The following is a 19,699-nucleotide window of genomic DNA, read 5'->3' on the forward strand; positions in this document are numbered from 1 at the left end:
GCTATTGGAACGTTGTATATTGGATGCAATGTAAATCCTTCATAAAGATTTGTATGCATTATTTTCTAGTCTCGTTCTACGTATTCTGTGCGTAAACCGGCGTGAACGCATTGCTACGTATTGCATAGCGTTCGTAGTATCGCTGTAGTATCGCGTATCCTTGTTTTCTGACGTTAAACAAAAAGAACCTTGATAATTTCGACGAAATTAGAAGACTGAATAATCAGATATATTGATTATTTGCAGAACACTGAATAAATAAGAAGAAAAAAATGGAACAGGTAATTATATATACTATATTAACAATGAGATACATGGTATATAGATATATATCTCTTGTATACAATATGGCGGATCTTCGGAAGCTTTGTATATTGAATAACATTGCTACTATGTACACTACATTTTGCAAAATTTTCTCTTATTTGTTAATTAATTATTTTTATATGTATATTCTTTATATTAATTATATTGATATTAGTACATTAGTACATTTTATATAAAAGTATATGGATAATAAGACGATGAATAAGTGGCTTATTATCTTCCAGCAATTATATTTTTATAAAGTTAGAATTTTTGAAAGCGACAAGTATATTGCGTTACACAGTTTAAACGTTTGATTATATTTGGTTACATTATAATTCTTACATCTATGTTCACTTTCGCAGGACTTAAAAACTAAAATCGACCAAGCTTGTCGAACTGCCGAGGAATTTACAAGATTGTATTATGAGACTCTAGACAAAAGGAGATATGTAAGTAGCACTAATACTGTCAAAACATATTTCTGGATTATATGTTTAATCAACTATGTATGCAATTTTAGTTGATCTCAAAACTGTACATGGATTCTGCATCTCTGATATGGAACGGAAATGGAGTAGTAGGCAAAGAGAATATTAAAAAGTTCTGGACAGATCTGCCATCTTCCGAACATACCATTACTGCTCTTGACGCTCAGCCAATTACAGGTAAATGCTAATAATCGCATCACACTCTTGCATTCTTGACTATATAAAAATATTCAGACACATAAAAATATTCGAAAATATTAGATCTCATTTCATCTGTATCTCGATTTTTATGACTTAGATTTTGATAGAATTTCTTGTTTCATCTAAATAAATTTTAAACATTCTCTTATTTTAATATTTGTATCAAGATGATATCTGTGTGTATTTTTTGTTTTACTACTTCACACATCAACTCACAATAATATAAGATACCAAAGGTGTGCTAAATTTTTCTTGTTTACAATATTGTAATGCAAGCACTATAGATGTATATGAAGCATTATATAAATAACTTGCATTGAAATATTATATTTTATGTTCATATAGGTCCAGAAGTAGCCAACCAGTTAACATTTCTAGTCAAAGTCAGCGGGCATGTAAAGTACGAAGAAAAAAGTACCAAGTTGCTTAGTCAAACTTTCCTTATCGCTGCTATGGGTGATAAGTGGAAAATTGTGAGCGACTGTTTCCGAGTACAAGAATTATTAAATAATACTACAAATTAGCGATAACGTAGATAACTAGTCAACCGTTTTACATTGTAATAAAGTTTATAAAATTTTTACTGTAAATACAGTGTATTGAGTAAATATTTTTTTATAAAACCAACAATATATGTGTTGCATTATTTGTTCATGTGACAACAGCACAACAAAATAATATAAACAAGATACAATTTTGAAAATACACATTATTATTGTTTGGGGCAAAATTATGAGTCATTCAACCTAAGGAAAAACAAGATAATTCGATAATTATTTTTATTTTCATTTCAATCTTATATCAATGTATAAAGCAATATTAAAACTTTGTATTAGTGAATCAGTACGTTGGTCGTTTCTTTAGGAGAATAATTTTACATCAAAAAATTAGAAATAAATACAGTTATAAATAGACATAAAATTACTATAATACACAATATATAAAACATTAATTTCAGTATCTCTTTCAATACAATTTCATTCAAATAAACGTCTGGTGACTAAAATTTATTCATATAACTATTATTGTTTCTGTTGAGCATGATTCTTTTGATAAAAGAAAGATAAAAGAGTTTAAGAGAGATTAGTTTATCACAGGTACAAAAAATATATAAAGAAGAAAGGATTGGACCAAAAAATGATACATTTACATGATTAAGATTACTAGTAAATTCAATATATACTACTAGCCGTAACGTATGATATAGGCAGTGTCATAAGAAATAGTTCATCGGTGACTTATTTCTCGTTTCTATTGCATTCTCCTTTAGTGTAAAGCACAAGCCGAATGAAGTATAAGCCTGAAAACCTCCACAAAATCAGTTCGGAGCATTATCGCAACATTAGCTCTACAATCGACCTATTATAAACTACAAAACCTAGCTAACTTATTCTCCGCGGAAATGCATACAGCCGACGCTAACGGACGCATCTGTGTGAAACTTTGTGACATCACGTCATCATAAAACTATCGAAATTTAATACCGTACAATACTTATTAAATCGTACTCGTTTCTTTCCTTTCAAAAATATCTAGGAAATGTAAACGTATATGATACGAATACAAGTATGGAAAAATAAGCGAGTAAATGCAAACAAATGCATGATACTCAAAAATCTCCATTCCATAAGGTAGTACGTAGAGAATACTGTACAGAGAGAGAGAGAGAGAGAGAGAGAGAGAGAGAGAGAGAGAGAGACACAGATGATATATATTGTATATTATTATTTGTCCGTTACTTTGTTTCTAGTCCCCGCTTCATTCTCTGATATACATGTCTAACGATTAAGATGCACTTCCCGTAAGTTACATTACTGTTCACACTCCACATGGATGTCTTCAGGCGAATATTTCCGTTACTGTGCTTTTGGAAGAACCATACCATCATGGATAAGAACGAAGCGCACGACACTCAAGATGTTGTTTGATTAATTACATTCAATTTTCTTGTCTGAATATAATTTTTTACGTAGGCGTACGATTATCGCGTGTATAGCTGTTATATCCAACTTACTCTATACAAATACAAAATTGTTTATATTGTCCCACAGTACACATGAAACGACTTACGCTTAGGTGTTCCGTATTTATATATAGTCTAGTCTAAAAAAATCTCGCGTATAATAATATATGTATATGCTAAGCACGATGTGTGTATAAAATTACATGTAAAACGAAACGATTTACGCGGTACGTAAGCGACTCGAGGATATAGAATTAGCGTGTCGATATTCCGGCGCGCGCTCGCGATGACTCCTTGCATTACGCTTCTGCTCATGCCGATACTTCGATTATATACTACTGAGAATTTGCGTGATCGGTTATTCCATTACAGTAACTATAATGTCATCACATTTACTAGCGTATATGAAAATCATCGTATGTCTCGACGTAGAAATTCAATCATGCAATGGTGTATACTTCTTTTTTTTTTCTCTCTTCTTTTAATCTTAAGGCCGTTTTTCTGCCAGGCCCGTGAATTACACGTGTGATCATAATGATCTCCCAAAGAGCTTCCAAAAAACGCGAATGGTATACAGGTAGAAGTGTAAACGTATACGAACTTAGAGTTTGCCGCACAGAATTCCGAGTTATGTGTGTCTCTCTGTATCTTTTTTTTTTTTTTTGCGTGTCGGGAAGCATACCGGCGATCGTTCGGCTCATGCAGCTTTGGATTAATCTCTCTAACGATCATGCAGTCGCAAAGTCGTATTATCGATTGAAGACTTATTCACACTAGTTCACTCTTATTATTACTCGCTCGAAGATTAATCGCTATATTTCCAAAAAAGATTCCTTCGATAAGATTCGCAAATCTTACTAGTGACTTAGATATATATATATATATAGATATATATATATATATATATATATATATATATTTATATATATTTATATAGATTTATATATACTAACGCCCACGGATCCGAGATAGAAAGAGGCAGAAGGGGTGCGTTGAGAGAGTGACGACTTCCGCGATTCAACGTGAAAAACGTACGGAAGGGGATGGGGAGAAACTCGCAGGAGCGACGCTCGTTTTTGATTCTTCAATCCGTCGACTCGTGCAGCTTTACCTTTGCACTGTGTTTATCACGTCCTTTATCGTGTTCTGCACGTCACACAAGAGTCTCGTGTTCTCGATGATGTTGCGCGTGCCGGCGGCTCGCAGCTGCCTCGCCTGCAGCTCGAGCCGCGTGAGCAGATCGCGAAACTGGAACCTCGCGTGCGGCGCGATTGCCGTGTCCGTCAGGTTGACACACATACCGTGCAACAAGCCGACCTTGTCGGACAGCTGCAGCCAGCTAGCCATGACGATGGTGGGACTGCCCTTCAGATTCAGAATACTGTTCTCTATGACGTTCGAGATTTCCATCACATTGTGCTTGGCCGCTTTCGATTCGCCGCCACCGCCAGTCTGCTTATTGCCATCGTCGTCGCTCTGTGACGGCGGCTTGTTGCAGTTCGGCGTTGCGTAAATCGAAGAACCGAAGTGCTTGCTGGAGGGTCCGAGTGGCTTCAGCGGTTTCGCCGGCACGATGGGCTTCTCCACTTCCGTGGTTGCCGATGAAGTCGGGGGCCATACTCGCGAATCACCCTTGCTGGTTGAGCTCCTCGTCGACGCGTTACTGTGATCCTCCGGCGAATCCTCGCTCGCGGCATCGCCGGCGTCCTGCTTGCCACTCGTCCCTCTCACGTTTAATTTAGGACTAAGCGGTTGGTTATCACAAGAAGCCTCTTTGTTCTCCCACAATTTCTTTAGGCTGCTAATACTGCCGGTGCTACGGCGCTTGTCGTCGTTAGCGTCGTCCACGCCGGACGACGAGTCCGCCGAGTCCGCGACGTTGCTCCCCGCGCTGTCGTCGAAACGCGTTGATTTGTCCGCCGCGGCTCTCTCCTTGTCGACGTTGTCCACTTTTCGTAACCGGGCCTTGAAATCGATTATCTGACCACCGTCTGGATTCTCCTCCTTCTGCGGGTTGCTCCTCTTATCCACCTTCTTCAATTTGAAACCTACACTAGCGGCGCTCAGTATGTGGCCCTCCGTGATCGGCGAGGTCATCGGCATCTCTTTGTGACCGCTGCTTTTCTCGAGAAACACGCTCTGCGTACTCGTGTGAATGTGTTCCTGAACGCCGGACACATCGTTGCTCTTCAATGTTGAGATTGCGTACTCACTCGAGACGACGTGCTGCTTGCTGGCGGAGTCTATACTGAAACTGGCGCACAACTCGAACAAAAGTTGCGACGCCGGATCGAGCGGCGCCGCAGACGAAGACGCGCTGTTACTAGCGGTATTACCGGTCTTCTTCACGACACTGTGTTTCAAATCCGCACTCTGCTTAATCTCATTGATCAGTTTAAGCTCCAGCATTTCCTTCATACCGGGTTTAGACTCGAAGGTGTCGGCAGCATTGGCGATGTTAACGGGAGTGCCGCCGATAGGCGGCGGCGGCGGCGGGGGCGGTGGCGGTGCTTCCTCGGGCGCCGCAATCGTCGTGATGTCCGCCGATTCCGCTTTCATCACGTGGCTTATCGCCGTCGTCTCCTTCGGTCTGTAAACCAACTTCTTTTCGTCCGCGGACTTACCGCAGTGCGCATCGCCAGAAGTGGTGGTCTCCCGGCGTCGCAGGTTAACGCCGAATCGCGAGCTGGCTTCCTTCACCGACGGCTCCGCGTTCCTCACATCGTTGTTCCTCTCATCCTGATCGTGATCGCTAATCTCGTCCTTGCTCCGCCACTCCGCTTTCACTTTCCTCAGACCGACCGGCGAGCTCACGATCTTCGCGTGGACGGACGAGGTCTCGGTGCAGGGCGACGCCGTCGCTACCAGCGGCGGTAGGTCGCACTGATCGCCGAAGGCCTCGTCCGGAGGCGGTGGCAGGTCCACCGGCGGCGGTGGAAACTCCAGATCGGCCAGAGTCGGCTGAATCGACCTCGACGGGCTGGCGGTGCGGAAGCTGGAGCTGTTCGGCGCGCGAAAGGTCCGCAGACCGATCCCCTCCGTGTTTGTCTTCCGGACGCCCACGCCGCGGCTACGCGGTGAATTCGGCGGTTGATAAGTGTTCACCACCCCGCTCGAGGAATTGCTGCGCGTCATCTGCGGCTGATTGCGCAAATTGTTCTGTCGGGGCGAGAGCGAGCGATGCTGCGGTATCGTGTCGACGGCGATGATGTCCTGCTGTTGTTGCTGCTGCTGCTGCTCCATGACCGCGGCAGACAAAGAGGATGCGGTAACCGGAAGCCCTGTCTCCTGATTCGATGGCATACCGCTCTGTCGTAGCGACTCCAAATACGCTCCGATCCTGGCGCCTTTCGGCAACGTACCGTAGCGATTGATCGCTCTCTTAACATTTTGCACCTCCAGCGCACCCACGTGTACCAGCTGAAATACATTTCTCTTTTAAATTGCGGGTCACTTATCCCGATCGAACGTCGCAAGTTATTCAAGCAGTGCTAAATGCATTTACCATCAAAACGGACTTTACTCTGAGACTCTCAAGAAGCAGACATATAAAAAAACATTATCGTTATGGTATTCGGTAATATTTAACGTCACACACGAGTAAAGAGAAGATATGTTTATGTGTTTAATATATATATATATATATCTTTCGAGAAATTGTGGCCGCTCAACGTAAGATCATTGTACCTTCTGAGGCAGTACTTCCTTAGACGTGTAAGGTCGAGATTTAATTTGTTTCTGATTGCACGGTAAGTTGGATACAGGTTCCGGCGAGGTTGACGGTTGAGAAACAAAGTTATGCTCTGCTGTCCCTTGCGACCCATCTCCGTCGTCGTCCATATCGCAACCTCCTGTAGTAATTGACTGTGTAGCCATTGTCACGAGATCACGTGTGATACCTGAGTCGCCATTTAATAAGGTGTACTGTATACAATCTATAGCTAACATATCTCTCCAGCATGTAAGCGCAACGCGTTAGAGATATTGGAGTTTTTTTCGGAGAAAAGCTAAGAAAAAGGATATTTGCGGCGCCTAACAGACTTAGTTCCCTGCCTCTCCCTTCGTCACACCTCACTCCATTCATCCCAGGGTCATTCTCCTTTAATCGACATTAAGTTATCAATAAGATTTGCTCATAGTTCTATTATCAGGCAAGTTAAAAGTGTCGTAGCACGTTAACAATGAATGATCAGTGAAAATGATGACGTGTGTTGGTTTCCTGAATTGATTTGTTCATGATATGAATGAATAGAAGCTTAGTAAACTCACGTAACACTGCTTGAACACAGTTGAATTTTATACGATGTTGAAATCGATGAAATAATAACTAATGCCGTTGCACAGGCGGAGTCCAATCTTTTTAGACTGACGTTGATGGTTCAATATGATAAATCAAAATGATAAGATACATATCCAGTAATCTAATACGAAAGAAAACAAGTAATTCTACTTGTACCGTTGCAGAAACGAATATCGCATGCATGAGTATATATGGGTCCTGTTTGGGTCTGTAACGCAATATATGATGGACAACATATGTAAAGTATCCGTCCCCTTTTCGTATAAGTGGGAACGAAAGACTGCAGCTACGATTTACAATATGTACGAGATGCAGACGCTCGAGTATGCATTAATAAAATATATATATATATATATGTATATATATCCAAAATACTATTGTCAGAAATCATCAAGTACTCGGCGTGTATTCAACATTCAAGTATACATACTGACTTGAGGAGAATGACCCACATTCATGAAGCCGTGAATCACTGTAGGCGAAGATGCATATCAAAATTAAAACTTGAAATCAACTGAAAATGTTAAAGAAATCAAACGGAAGCAGCATTCGTGCATTCGTCATTACACTTAATTTGATATAATAGAATACCTTCAAAAATCTTATCAATACCATTTAGATCTGTGCCATCGTCAAGCGTCATAGTGCTCACTTCGACATTTTGGTGGTCCTGCTCTTGGTAGGCGGAATCTCGAAAAGAACTGCACGATGATAGCAGGCTGACATAGAAGATACGTAGCTCTTTGTTAAATCTCAAAGTTATGATTGTACAGCGTTTATAGGCTAACAGATAGCGTACCTTGTTCGTTTCGGAGGCGCAGGCGCTTGTTTTCCCTTCTTATTAGTGGATCTTCGCATTTGAACCATATTACTATTACTCCTACTTGACAAGCCACCCATAAAGGTACTCAGCTTGGTAACTGAACTGGCTCCTTCTACATAAGATACAATAAATAAATAAATAAATAATGCAATAGAGAATTTTGTAACATAAAAGGCGAAATATTAAATCTACTTCAAAGTAAAATATATCTAGAATAATACGTAGAATTATCTAATATTTTTCTGAAATCAATACATATATTAAAACTTAACAAAAAATTAAATTTAAAATACTAATTCGTCTTTCTTATTGTAATATCGCAGAAACTAGTTATATTTATAGCTTGCATCTTTTCACATTTCAATGCAAGATGTCACACAATCCAGTCATTATTCACACTGTAACATTAAATGTTACCTTGCGTTATACCGGAAGAAGATAATTGCTCAGACACAAGAACAAGTCCGTGTATATTTCCTGTACTACCAGTCTGCGATTTTTTGTATGACAGTAATGGGATTTCCCCTCCGCCTTGAAGCTGTTTCTCTACCTCTGCGATACGTATAAAACAAATAAGATCGCATATCTTTGTATCAAATAAAATTATCTAAAATAATCCCTTTACCTTCGGTGATACTTGATTCTTGAAACATATTTTCTAACGAGTGGTGTATTTCCTTGAAAGTCGGCCGATCCGCCGCCGCCCACTGCCAGCATTGACGCATCAATTCGTAAACCTTGGGTGGACAACCGGGAGGGATTTCCATTCGATAGCCTTTTTCCAACATGTGATAAACATCCGTCAAGTCAACACCAGGATACGGAGACATGCCATAAGTAGCGATCTCCCAAAGAAGAATACCGAATGCCCATACATCAGACTATAAAAAGCATCAATTAATATTTATGTGGTAATAATTCGATAACAGTGCTGCCTCGATTAATGTCACAACTTATGTCAATAAAATAACACATTTATTATTACTTAATGATCATCGTACCTTCGTCGAAAATTTATTGTACGCTAGTCCCTCTGGCGCAGTCCACTTTATGGGAAATTTTGCGCCGGCGTGAGCTGTATACGTGTCGTCCCTCATGAGACGGGCTAAACCGAAATCCGCGACTTTGACGAGATGGTTCTCGCCGACCAAACAATTCCTGGCCGCTAGATCGCGGTGAATAAAATTTCTACTTTCTAAATAGCTCATGCCGCTCGCAATCTGCGTTGCCATATGCATCAGAACTACAGCGTTGATTTGATGTTTACTTTCATTTCGCAGATAATCCAGCAGATTGCCTTTGCTCATAAATTCCGTGATTATGTAGAACGGTGGCTCGCGCGTACAAACCCCCAGCAATTGCACCAAATTCCTATGTTTCATCTCTTTCATGATGGCAGCTTCCTCCAGAAAGTCCTTCAGTGCCATCGTGTCCTCCTTGAGCGTTTTAACCGCTACAGTCATATTGTATCTTTTCCAAACGGCTTCGTACACGTCACCGTATTGGCCGCCGCCTAATTTATGCCTCATTACTATGTCCGTTCTATTAATCTCCCATTCGTCCGGCTCCGGACTCAATGGAAAGACTGTAGGCTTGTTGTGCTTTGGCGCCGGATATAGCAGCTGCGTGATAAGGCCGTCTGCAAGCATTGAATGATGATGCACCAGTTCAGCCAGTGTATTAAACTTGCTCTCTGTCGTCACAAACATCTTTCCTTCGCTGTCCTCATTGATCCTATAATGATACACTCGACCCTCGTATCTCAAGGAGATGCTGCGTTGTCCAGGGCTACTTTCTGATTCTCGTACCAAAAAACTACCGTTTATCCCTGAACTTAATAAATATTCTGCAGCATTCCTAGATATCCTTCCGTGATACCAAGAATGCTTCTCTAGAGAATTAACAGGAGTCACGTAATTTGATGGTACCCATCCTACTTGCCCAGTGCTCGAATGGGCCTCGCACCATTCTCCACTTTTGTTGTAACTTAAGATACGTACTTGTTCACCTGTTCACAAATATTAAAAAACAGTATTTAAAGCTTGTGAAACAAATTGATATTTAATCATCAAAACAATCTAACTTTGATAAAATATATAGCACTTTAATAATACGTAATTAAAAGTAAATTAATACCTTTCTTCAGACTAAGTTGATTCTCCCCACCAGCTTGAAAATCATATAAGGCAACAAATAATTGAGGATCATCCTCCTCTTGTGCCAACAGATTTTCTTTGCTAGTCCATCTGTATGATAAAAATGATAGAGAATATTATTTCGATTTCTTATTACTATTCACATATCTCTTTCAATTTTAAATTCAGAATTGTAGATCTTATGAATAAAAACACAACATACAAAAATCTATGTAACAAAAATTCTATTGTTCTCAATATTATATATAAAAAATGTATTTATCAAATCTTTGCTAAAATTGCAAAAATATAATGAAATTATATAAACATAGTATGAGAATTATATATAAACATAACATGTTATTTCAAATCTTAAATAGTAAACTGACCTATTTGCTGCTTCAAGAAGTCCACTAGCAGATACACTAGAGTGTTGTTGGATATTTGCTTGCTGTGAAATTGATTGAACACTAGAACCACTTGGGGGATCACCTTCTGGCAATGCTGGAATGTGAGGTAGTGGTCTACTTTGCAAAAGTGCCTCTGTAAAAAACATTGCAATATAATTTTCCTTTTGTAACTCTCAACGTGTGTTGAAAACAAAAATTAATACTGACAATTAAAACATTCTTTGCTTATGTAATAGGATATATAAAAAGCTTTATCTTATCATTATGTTCAAAATATTTAACGTACAACAAGAATAATTAAGAGATTATATCTAAAGTTTTATTATACCTATTTAAGGAATGTTTAGTGTTCAAACTATTTCTGTAACATAAGTATAAAAATACATAGTATGCTTATGTGTTATAATTTTCTTATTTAATCACTACTATTCACATTAATATGGGAGACAGTCATATCAATGTGAATGTTAACTCACACACTCATTGTTATATATTAAAAAAACATTATTACAAGACTAAATCTTTTTTAAATACTATTGCATCATCGATATTACTCTAAATATTGCAACATCATTTTTTGTGAAATCAAAATGATACAACCATCTCAAATATATTAGCTAAGAAATACTAGGAAAGCATGCTAGTTGCAGCTTCAGCTGGTGAGCTATCACGGTTCAAAAGGAATACATATCATGCGAAAATCACTCAGCGTGCAGATTTCTGCTGTCGCTAGCAGAATCTTACACAACAGGAAAGAAATATGGAGCAGAGCGGATAATTGATAACTGTGTTCTCACCGCTATGCTCGGTGAATATATTAGAGCCTATGGCGCGTGTATCCTTCAAGTTCCTGGGCTGTTTGCGAGTTTGTCGCACGGTTGACCCGACGGGTATCACCCTGTCCTTGGTCTGCTGGGCGCCCATAGTGCTACCCGCCGATCACTATATCATGCCCTTCACGTGCAACCTCCGACCCGGCTGTGTACAGGGCCCAGGTCCCTGCTCTTCTCCGCACCCTCGCGCACACTTCACTTCCGGCACTCGGGCGCCGGCGGCGAGCCTGACATCGCGATCGTCGTCCGCGTACCACGGTTCGCGCAAGACACCGCGAGTGTCGGGAGAACGTGATCCACCCACACCTCTTGAAGCGCAGATCACGGTATGCGGCAGGCCTATTCACATTTTTACATGTCAATTACCGCTCTCTCTCTCACTGCCCCTCGCCATATTTGACAGCTTTTGACGTCGATTATTTAGTTTGTCGGTGTATTGCTGTGCGGCAGCACGACGCTGGGCGGATTCTCATGCGCTTTCTGGAGCCACCCCGTTCGTTTGTTCTAAATCTCATATTTTTCTTTGATTTCAACATTGCGATTATAAAAGATATAGAAATGATATATATGTAAAAAGTTATTATCTTCAAAATATTTTAGATTTATCATTACATCTGTCGTTTCTAGTTTTATTCTCGGTACAGTTACAATTTTTGTTCTTCCTTTTTTTTCCTTTTCCTGTTTCAATACCTGATTATTTATATTTTAAATGTAGAAAATAATGTAATGCAGCTAAAAAACAAATTTATTACAATCTATTTAAGTAGATTTTGAAAATCAACCAGTCGCGATATTCTAGTTCTTTAAATTAGACACGTGATTCGCTGTCTAGATGAACTCTTAAGGTACATTCATAATACAGTTATGCAAATTTATTGGTTGTATTTTAATATTTTCCATTTTGTATATACAAAAATAAATAAATACAGAAAGTAGGAAACACTTTGGAATTTCTTCATTTATTCTGAAAGGTACATCAAAAGAAGATCACTGAAGATTGCGTCTAATTGCTATGCATACTTCATGACCGGATGCGCCAATTCAAAGCCTTGTTCGTGCCGCCATGTTGTTGTGTCACGTGACCACACGGGCAAGCAGGGAGCAGCAGTAAGGTGAATGCGCCGGGTCAAATCCGGTGCGAGGCAGTGTGAGGGGAATCAATTGGAAAAATTTAAGCGTCTAATTAATATCGTGAGCTGAGTCGATCCGGAACGATGGAGGTGAGGAAGCTGACGGAGCTGCTGCGGGCGACGATCGACCCGGCGCAGCAAAAGGAGGCGGAGGAACAGCTCACCCAGGTACGCAAAAAAAAATTGCGATTAGGAGAAAACGTGTTCCGTTTCGCGCGGCAGGAGGGGAACAATCTCGAACCCTCTTGAGAACATGTGGCTTCGCTCCATGTCGTATCCTCATGCCGGATGCCTCGAGCACGTGGCTTGGATAATGCATTCCATCGAGGAATAATTCCCGTCGCAAGAATTTATTTTTTTTCCAAGAGGCACTTCTTCCCAGCGAACGCTTCAACATTTTAATTCTTGACTCCGCATGCTTGTGCTTCCACGGCTGCGGCGATGAAAAGAAATTTGAGCAATTGCGGAAAAGATAGCTTCCTTATGTTCGAGCAGCTATTCACGACAAAATAAGCGATAGTTCGCTCAGATTTGCCGAATGATACTATGATCCATATTTTCGCTCGTTAACCTCTCCTTGCGTACCATGCTCGCGCGTAAAGAAATATTCTCAAGCCTCTACTTTGTTCGTCTGCGTAGAATATGCTTCCCGAGAATGTGTGAGTGAAATCGTATTCTCATTGTGTTAATGAGCTCTATCATTGAGCACAATTATTCTGACACAGTTGGTAATTTTCCTATTCATATATCAGTCATATTATTTTTACATACTTAGCATATGCATATATATATATACTATATTATCTATTATGCACACGCCGTGTAGACTTTATAATTTAAATCTATAGGATGTATTAACATTGGAGCAATAAGGCTAATGTAACGTAATGATAATATAATAATGAAGTTGCGCGTAATGAGCCAATAGCTTCTATATATGCTTGAATTTTCCAGATTCACAAAATCATTGGTTTTGCACCCACACTCCTGCAAGTAGTAATGTCAAATGAAGTTGATATGCCTGTGAGACAAGCAGGTAAATATTTTTATCCTAATTTCTCCTATTATGCAACATTGAAGATGAAGCGTAAACTACGGACTATAATGTTCCATCATCTTTGCAGGTGTGATTTATTTGAAAAATTTAATTTCTGCAAATTGGGCTGAGAAAGAAGATGGACTTACGGAATTTAATATTCACGAACAAGATCGTGCAATGATACGCGATGCCATAGTAGATGCGGTAGTTCATGCACCGGAATTAATTAGGTGAGTTGTAACCAAATTATGTCGTTAAAAAGATATATGTATATATATATTTCTTTAGAAATATAATAATTACAATTGTATATTTTTTGTTTAGAGTACAATTAGCACTATGCATCAATAATATAGTCAAACATGATTTTCCTGGGAGATGGACGCAAATAGTGGACAAAATTACGATATACCTTCAAAATCCAGATGCATCGTGTTGGCCTGGTGTTCTCCTTGCACTGCATCAGCTTGTTAAAAATTTTGAGTGAGTATTGTTTCCTTTTGATCTATTGTTTTAGATATAAGAGATAATTTGTAATGCTTTTGTTATAATAATTAGGTACAAAAAACCAGAGGAGAGGGGACCATTACATGAGGCAATGAATTTGTTATTCCCTATGATTTACCAATTGATAGTACGCTTATTGCCAGATTCATCCGAACAATCTGTTCTACTTCAGAAGCAGATACTGAAAATTTTCTTCACACTTACACAGGTATGTAGGAGCTATCGCGGTGTTAGAATAAATGATGTTGGAATATTTTGAGATTTAATGTCTTTTTTTTTTTTTCTCTTTGCAGTATACACTTCCTCTTGACCTTATATCGAAAGAAGTATTCTCCCAATGGATGGATGTGGTGAGACAAATAGTTGACAGACCAGTACCGCCAGAAACTAATAATCCGGATCTGGATGATGACGAACGGGTAAAATTGCCTTGGTGGAAGTGTAAAAAGTGGGCGATGCACATTTTATATAGGGTCTTTGAGAGGTAATCAAGCTCGTAAAGTTAATATTAGATATGAGGAAAGTTTGAAAATGATAAGACGCTTACGAACTGTTCACTGTTAATTACAGATATGGCAGTCCAAAAAATGTGGCTAAAGAATACAATGAATTTGCTGAATGGTATTTGAAAACATTTAGCGCCGGTATTCTCGAGGTTCTTCTGAAAATCTTAGATCAATATCGTAGAAAAATTTATGTCTCTCCTAGAGTAATACAACAATCACTCAACTACATGAATCAGGCGTAAGAATCTATTCTAATAAATAATCTTGTCGTATTGATCATATGATGAATGCGATAATACAGCGGTTTTCAATTTCAAGGGTGATTCATGCGTACTCTTGGAGGTTTTTGAAAGTGCACATGTTCGAGATCATACGCGACGTTTTATTCCCCATCCTTTCGTATACAGTCGCCGATGAAGAACTGTGGAACGCTGATCCTTATGAATACATTAGAGTAAAATTCGGTAAAGTCAAATTAACAGCATATTAATTTAAACGTGGATAACTTTGTGCGCTAACCAGTTTGCTTTCAGATATCTTTGAGGATTTTGTATCGCCGGTGTCGGCGGCGGCGACCTTATTGCATACAGCATGTAAGAAACGAAAAGATATGCTTCCACAAACCATGCGGTTTTGTCTCGAGGTGTTGACTACAACAGGTGTTGATCCGAAGCAAAAGGACGGTGCATTACATATGGTGCGTTTACGAACCAGAAAAATATTTGTTACTTAAATTTTTCGTTATGGCTACTTTATAATTTTTATTAATTCTACATGAACTATATATTTTTAATATAACTGTGTTCTTTAGATTGGAAGTTTGGCCGATGTTATGTTAAAGAAGAAAGATTTTAAGGATCAAATGGATAAAGTATTAGTACAATATATATTCCCCGAATTTAACAGTCCTCATGGACATCTGCGAGCAAGAGTAAATATAAAATTATTATATAATACTTATTCTATAATAATAAAAATGTGTACTTAGCGCAGTGATAATTATTAATTATGTTTCTCCAGGCCTGTTGGGCAATGCAGTACTTCGCGGAAATTAAATTTAAGACAGAACAAATCTTAATCAACGCAATAGGATTGATTACAAATGCCCTCCTGACCGATCAAGACGTGCCCGTTAAAGTTGAAGCGGCTATAGCTCTTCAGATGATGCTTGGGGCACAAGACAAGGCTCATAAGTACATCGAACCAATGATCAAACAAATAACACTCGAATTGTTAACTATTATCAGAGAGACAGAGAATGACGATTTAACAAATGTTATGCAAAAAATTGTTTGTCTATATACGGAACAATTGATGCCGATTGCTGTAGAAATTTGTCAACACTTGGTAAGAAATTTGATTGTTTATAATCTCGCGAGATCCTATATAAGCAATGTAGTAGAATATTATGTTGCATACTGTTCTTTTAGGCTGCTACGTTTAGCAAAGTACTCGAGACAGATGAAGGCAGTGACGAGAAAGCGATAACAGCGATGGGTCTCTTGAACACAATAGAAACATTATTGTCAGTGATGGAAGAGCAACCGCAAATCATGTCACAACTTGAGCCGATTGTTCTTCAAGTAGTAGCTCATATTTTTGGACGAAACGTAACAGGTATGTTCTTTCATATTTCAATTTTTATCAATACACGATTAGCAACCACCATTGTGATAAAAATGATAATACTTGTAAAATATATTGTCTGCTCAAAATTTCAGTTTTTTTTTTTTTTTTTTTTTTTTTTTTTTTTTTTTTTTTTTTGTAGAGTTTAAATTCTATGTTTAAGATATGCATGTATACAATTGCTATAATCTAAGAACATGTTAAGAAAAACATGTTTCTCTTTTAATTAGAATTTTACGAAGAAGCGGCATCGTTAGTTTATGACTTAACGTGCAAAGCTATATCTGAAGACATGTGGAAAGTCCTGGAGCTCATGTATCAAGTTTTCCAAAAAGATGGTTTAGATTATTTCACTGATATGATGCCTGCGCTGCATAACTACATCACTGTAGATACTCGGGCGTTCTTATCAAATGAGAATCATATCTTAGCCATGTTCAACATGTGTAAAGCCGTGAGTACTTATACAGATTCTCTCCGTAGAGCTCAATATTGTTATTGTCTAAACACATTTTCTATATTATAGGTCTTGACAAATGAATGTGGTGAAGATCCCGAGTGCCATGCTGCTAAGTTGTTAGAAGTTATAATTTTACAATGTAAAGGACGTATAAATCAGGTAACATTACATATAACATTTATGGAAACAAATATAATTCTAATTTATGAGACAGCAAACATAAGTTCAATTTTATTTTAGTGCATACCGTCGCTTGTACAATTAGTCCTAGAACGTCTAATGCGCGAAATTAAAACTTCGGAATTGCGTACGATGTGTCTTCAAGTGGTCATTGCTGCTTTATATTACAATGCTACATTGTGCCTAGAAACAATGGACAGATTGCAAGGTAACTTTGATCAGTCGTCAGAGCCGCTTGCTTCACGTTTCATCAAGCAGTGGATTAATGACACAGATTGTTTCCTGGGGTGTGTATTTATGTATATACAAGAATATTTTAATACAAAACTACTAAAAAAGAATTACAAAAATAGATTTAGAAATTTAAGTTTGTGCAATTTGTAAGAACAATTTTGTTTCTCTCCACAGCCTACATGACCGTAAACTGTGCGTTCTTGGACTGTGTACTTTAATCAGTATGACTCCGGCACGCCCAGCTGCTGTTAATGAATGTGCCACCCAAATTATACCATCCTTAATCTTATTGTTTGAGGGTCTGAAGCGAGCTTATGCCGCTAAAGTCTCGGACGGGGACGACGACGAAAATGATGACGAGGAAAGCGATATCGACGAAGGTAAGTATGCATACTTTTTATAACATAATATATGATGGGCTAATCGAATTTGCTGATTTTCAGAAGTTTTATCGTCCGACGAAGACGACATAGACGACACTAATCAGGAATATCTTGAAAAATTGCATGATAAAATAACGAGAACGGCCGTTCAACACGGTTTTCAAATTAATTCAACTATACACGACAGTCACGGTGACCATAGGTCCGATGACGATGACGATGATTCGGAATATGACGGTAACGAAGAGACTGCTCTTGAAAGCTTTTTGACATCCTTGGATGCAGATGATCCCAATCAGGATGAATACATTATTTTCAAGGAAGTCATACAAAGTAAATATCTAAAAAAATTATACTTGGCAAACGAAATGTATTTAAACTAAATCACAATGTATTCTTTCATTTTAATTAGCTATTGAAAGAACCGACATGGCCTGGTATAGAACCTTAACAAGTCTTCTTACCCCTGAGCAAGAAAAAGCTTTACAAGAAATTATTGTGTTGGCAGATCAACGCAAAGCAGCTTTCGAGAGTAAAATTATCGAACAGAGTGGAGGTAAATACTGTCTTCAATAATATTTTTTTGATCGTTTACGTTAATTGTCATGCAAGTACAAATTATTAATTGGAGTATCTCTATTTTCCCAGGTTATTCCTTCCCCTCACAGACTGTGCCCACCTCATTTAACTTCGGTGGCACACCTTTAAGTCGATAAGGACTTACAATCATTACAAATTTTAAATTAAGTAAGTAACTAAACAAATTATACAAAATCTGAATCAGACATTTTCAGCACGCGATCATTACTACAAGATCATTTCGACGATATTATGCATTTCTTACTTACTATTTTTGTGTAAACTAATTACAAATTACTAAGGCAATTCGACAGTTTTACTTTAACTCGATGAAGCTAACACTTTATCTCTAAGAGATCAGTCTTGTGCATCCTGTTATTTTATTAGTCGAGACATTTTTTTTTTTTTTTAGATATGTTTATTCTCTTTTATACTATAAATATTCAAATTTGACTCAATGAGATGTTTTGGCCTAGCTATAAGCTATAATTTGTTTTCTCAATTATTCAAAATTACTTTTGAATTTTTATTAATACTTAGTTTTTGGAATATCTTCAATTAAGAAAATTTCAGCTTACTGAATATACTTACTTTTCATATAAAATACGTATTTATAATCTCGAGTTATGCCTTAGTCCGAAATTGTTTTATAGAGGACGATTGAATCAATTAGTTTATTAAAAAAATCTATTATAAAAATTATATTAAATTGTTGGTAAAAATGTATCAAAAAAATGTTTGATTATGTGTAAACAATAATTCTTAATATTATTAACAAATAAGTTAAAACGTCATGCTGTACACTCTTGAGATCTATTTGCAAATTACTATTGTGTAACAAAAAAATGTAAGTTAGCAAGGTTGCTAGACGTAACTTGCAGAAAATGTTGCCTACAACAAATATTTAGATAAAATGCAATTTAGGTTTTTAAATAAACATTGTTTTTTTTTCAAGTTCTTGTTTAAATGTATATTGTATTATAAATGGCCAAATATTCTGCAGCTACCGATCACTTTACGTAAATCCCAGCACAGCTTACTTTATTTTGGAAAAAAATAAGTTTCGCCGTATCTTACACTATCCGATATACCCTGAAAGATGGAGCTGCATCAATAGCTTAGTAAACACTTTAGTTAGCTTCTGCAACTGTAATTAAGTTTTTATAATAGTCGATCTGGTAGGAAAGTTTTGGTATTGTATTAAAAAGCATCAACAAAAAACACGGTAATCTTAAACAGAGCTCTTTCTTTCACGAGGTATCCTAATTACGTAAGACACTCTCGGAGCAGAATTAAACTATGAATATCAGAGCCCAAAATGATAAAGGTGTACAAAAAAGAGGTGTTCTGTGCTGTGGTTAGTGAAATGATTACTGCACAAGTGCTTTTTATATCAAAATGCAAAAGGATGTATGCGATAATTACGTGTCGCTTCAGAAAATAACTCGTGATCTATACTTCAGTCCAAAATTCTGTACAATACTATTGGATAGTGGAAATTATATTGTATTATAAGCATATTATATATATATGCTTATTTACTTAATTAGTTTGTTTTATTCGTTCAATTTTCGCTGTTTTTATATACATATA

General features: G+C 37.8%; 3 protein-coding genes across 6 annotated transcripts; 2 read left to right on the top strand and 1 right to left on the bottom strand.

Moving 5' to 3' along the window:
• The first annotated feature begins 66 nt into the window (after nt 1-66).
• Nucleotides 67-1,628, top strand: Nxt1 (NTF2-related export protein 1). Its single transcript, XM_012363310.2, has 4 exons — nt 67-281; nt 672-758; nt 830-974; nt 1,344-1,628. The coding sequence occupies exons 1-4, from the start codon at nt 273-275 to the stop codon at nt 1,520-1,522; spliced, it is 420 nt and encodes a 139-aa protein (XP_012218733.1). The 5' UTR covers nt 67-272; the 3' UTR covers nt 1,523-1,628.
• Abl (tyrosine-protein kinase Abl) lies at nt 276-11,887 on the bottom strand. Of its 4 annotated transcripts, none has more exons than XM_067347495.1 (10): nt 11,427-11,887; nt 10,609-10,762; nt 10,221-10,330; nt 9,086-10,092; nt 8,710-8,965; nt 8,502-8,636; nt 8,061-8,196; nt 7,874-7,980; nt 6,649-6,812; nt 276-6,381 (listed from the first exon to the last, which is right to left on the bottom strand). In XM_067347495.1, the coding sequence occupies exons 1-10, from the start codon at nt 11,551-11,553 to the stop codon at nt 4,069-4,071; spliced, it is 4,509 nt and encodes a 1,502-aa protein (XP_067203596.1). In that variant the 5' UTR covers nt 11,554-11,887; the 3' UTR covers nt 276-4,068. The 4 variants fall into 4 exon arrangements, with proteins under 4 accessions (XP_067203596.1, XP_067203593.1, XP_067203594.1 ...); XM_067347492.1 differs by having other exon boundaries at nt 6,649-6,860; XM_067347493.1 differs by having other exon boundaries at nt 7,853-7,980.
• A 665-nt stretch (nt 11,888-12,552) lies between these two features.
• On the top strand, nt 12,553-19,060 carry msk (importin-7 msk). The gene is made up of 19 exons (XM_012363351.2): nt 12,553-12,760; nt 13,547-13,628; nt 13,717-13,861; nt 13,956-14,114; nt 14,190-14,346; nt 14,432-14,622; nt 14,709-14,882; nt 14,963-15,108; nt 15,178-15,341; nt 15,456-15,575; nt 15,665-15,991; nt 16,075-16,261; nt 16,501-16,724; nt 16,797-16,889; nt 16,971-17,197; nt 17,319-17,524; nt 17,588-17,860; nt 17,940-18,083; nt 18,176-19,060. The coding sequence occupies exons 1-19, from the start codon at nt 12,677-12,679 to the stop codon at nt 18,241-18,243; spliced, it is 3,171 nt and encodes a 1,056-aa protein (XP_012218774.1). The 5' UTR covers nt 12,553-12,676; the 3' UTR covers nt 18,244-19,060.
• Nucleotides 19,061-19,699: the final 639 nt, after the last annotated feature.

Source organism: Linepithema humile, chromosome 1 (assembly GCF_040581485.1).
Source record: "Linepithema humile isolate Giens D197 chromosome 1, Lhum_UNIL_v1.0, whole genome shotgun sequence".
NCBI classification, from domain to species: domain Eukaryota; kingdom Metazoa; phylum Arthropoda; class Insecta; order Hymenoptera; family Formicidae; genus Linepithema; species Linepithema humile.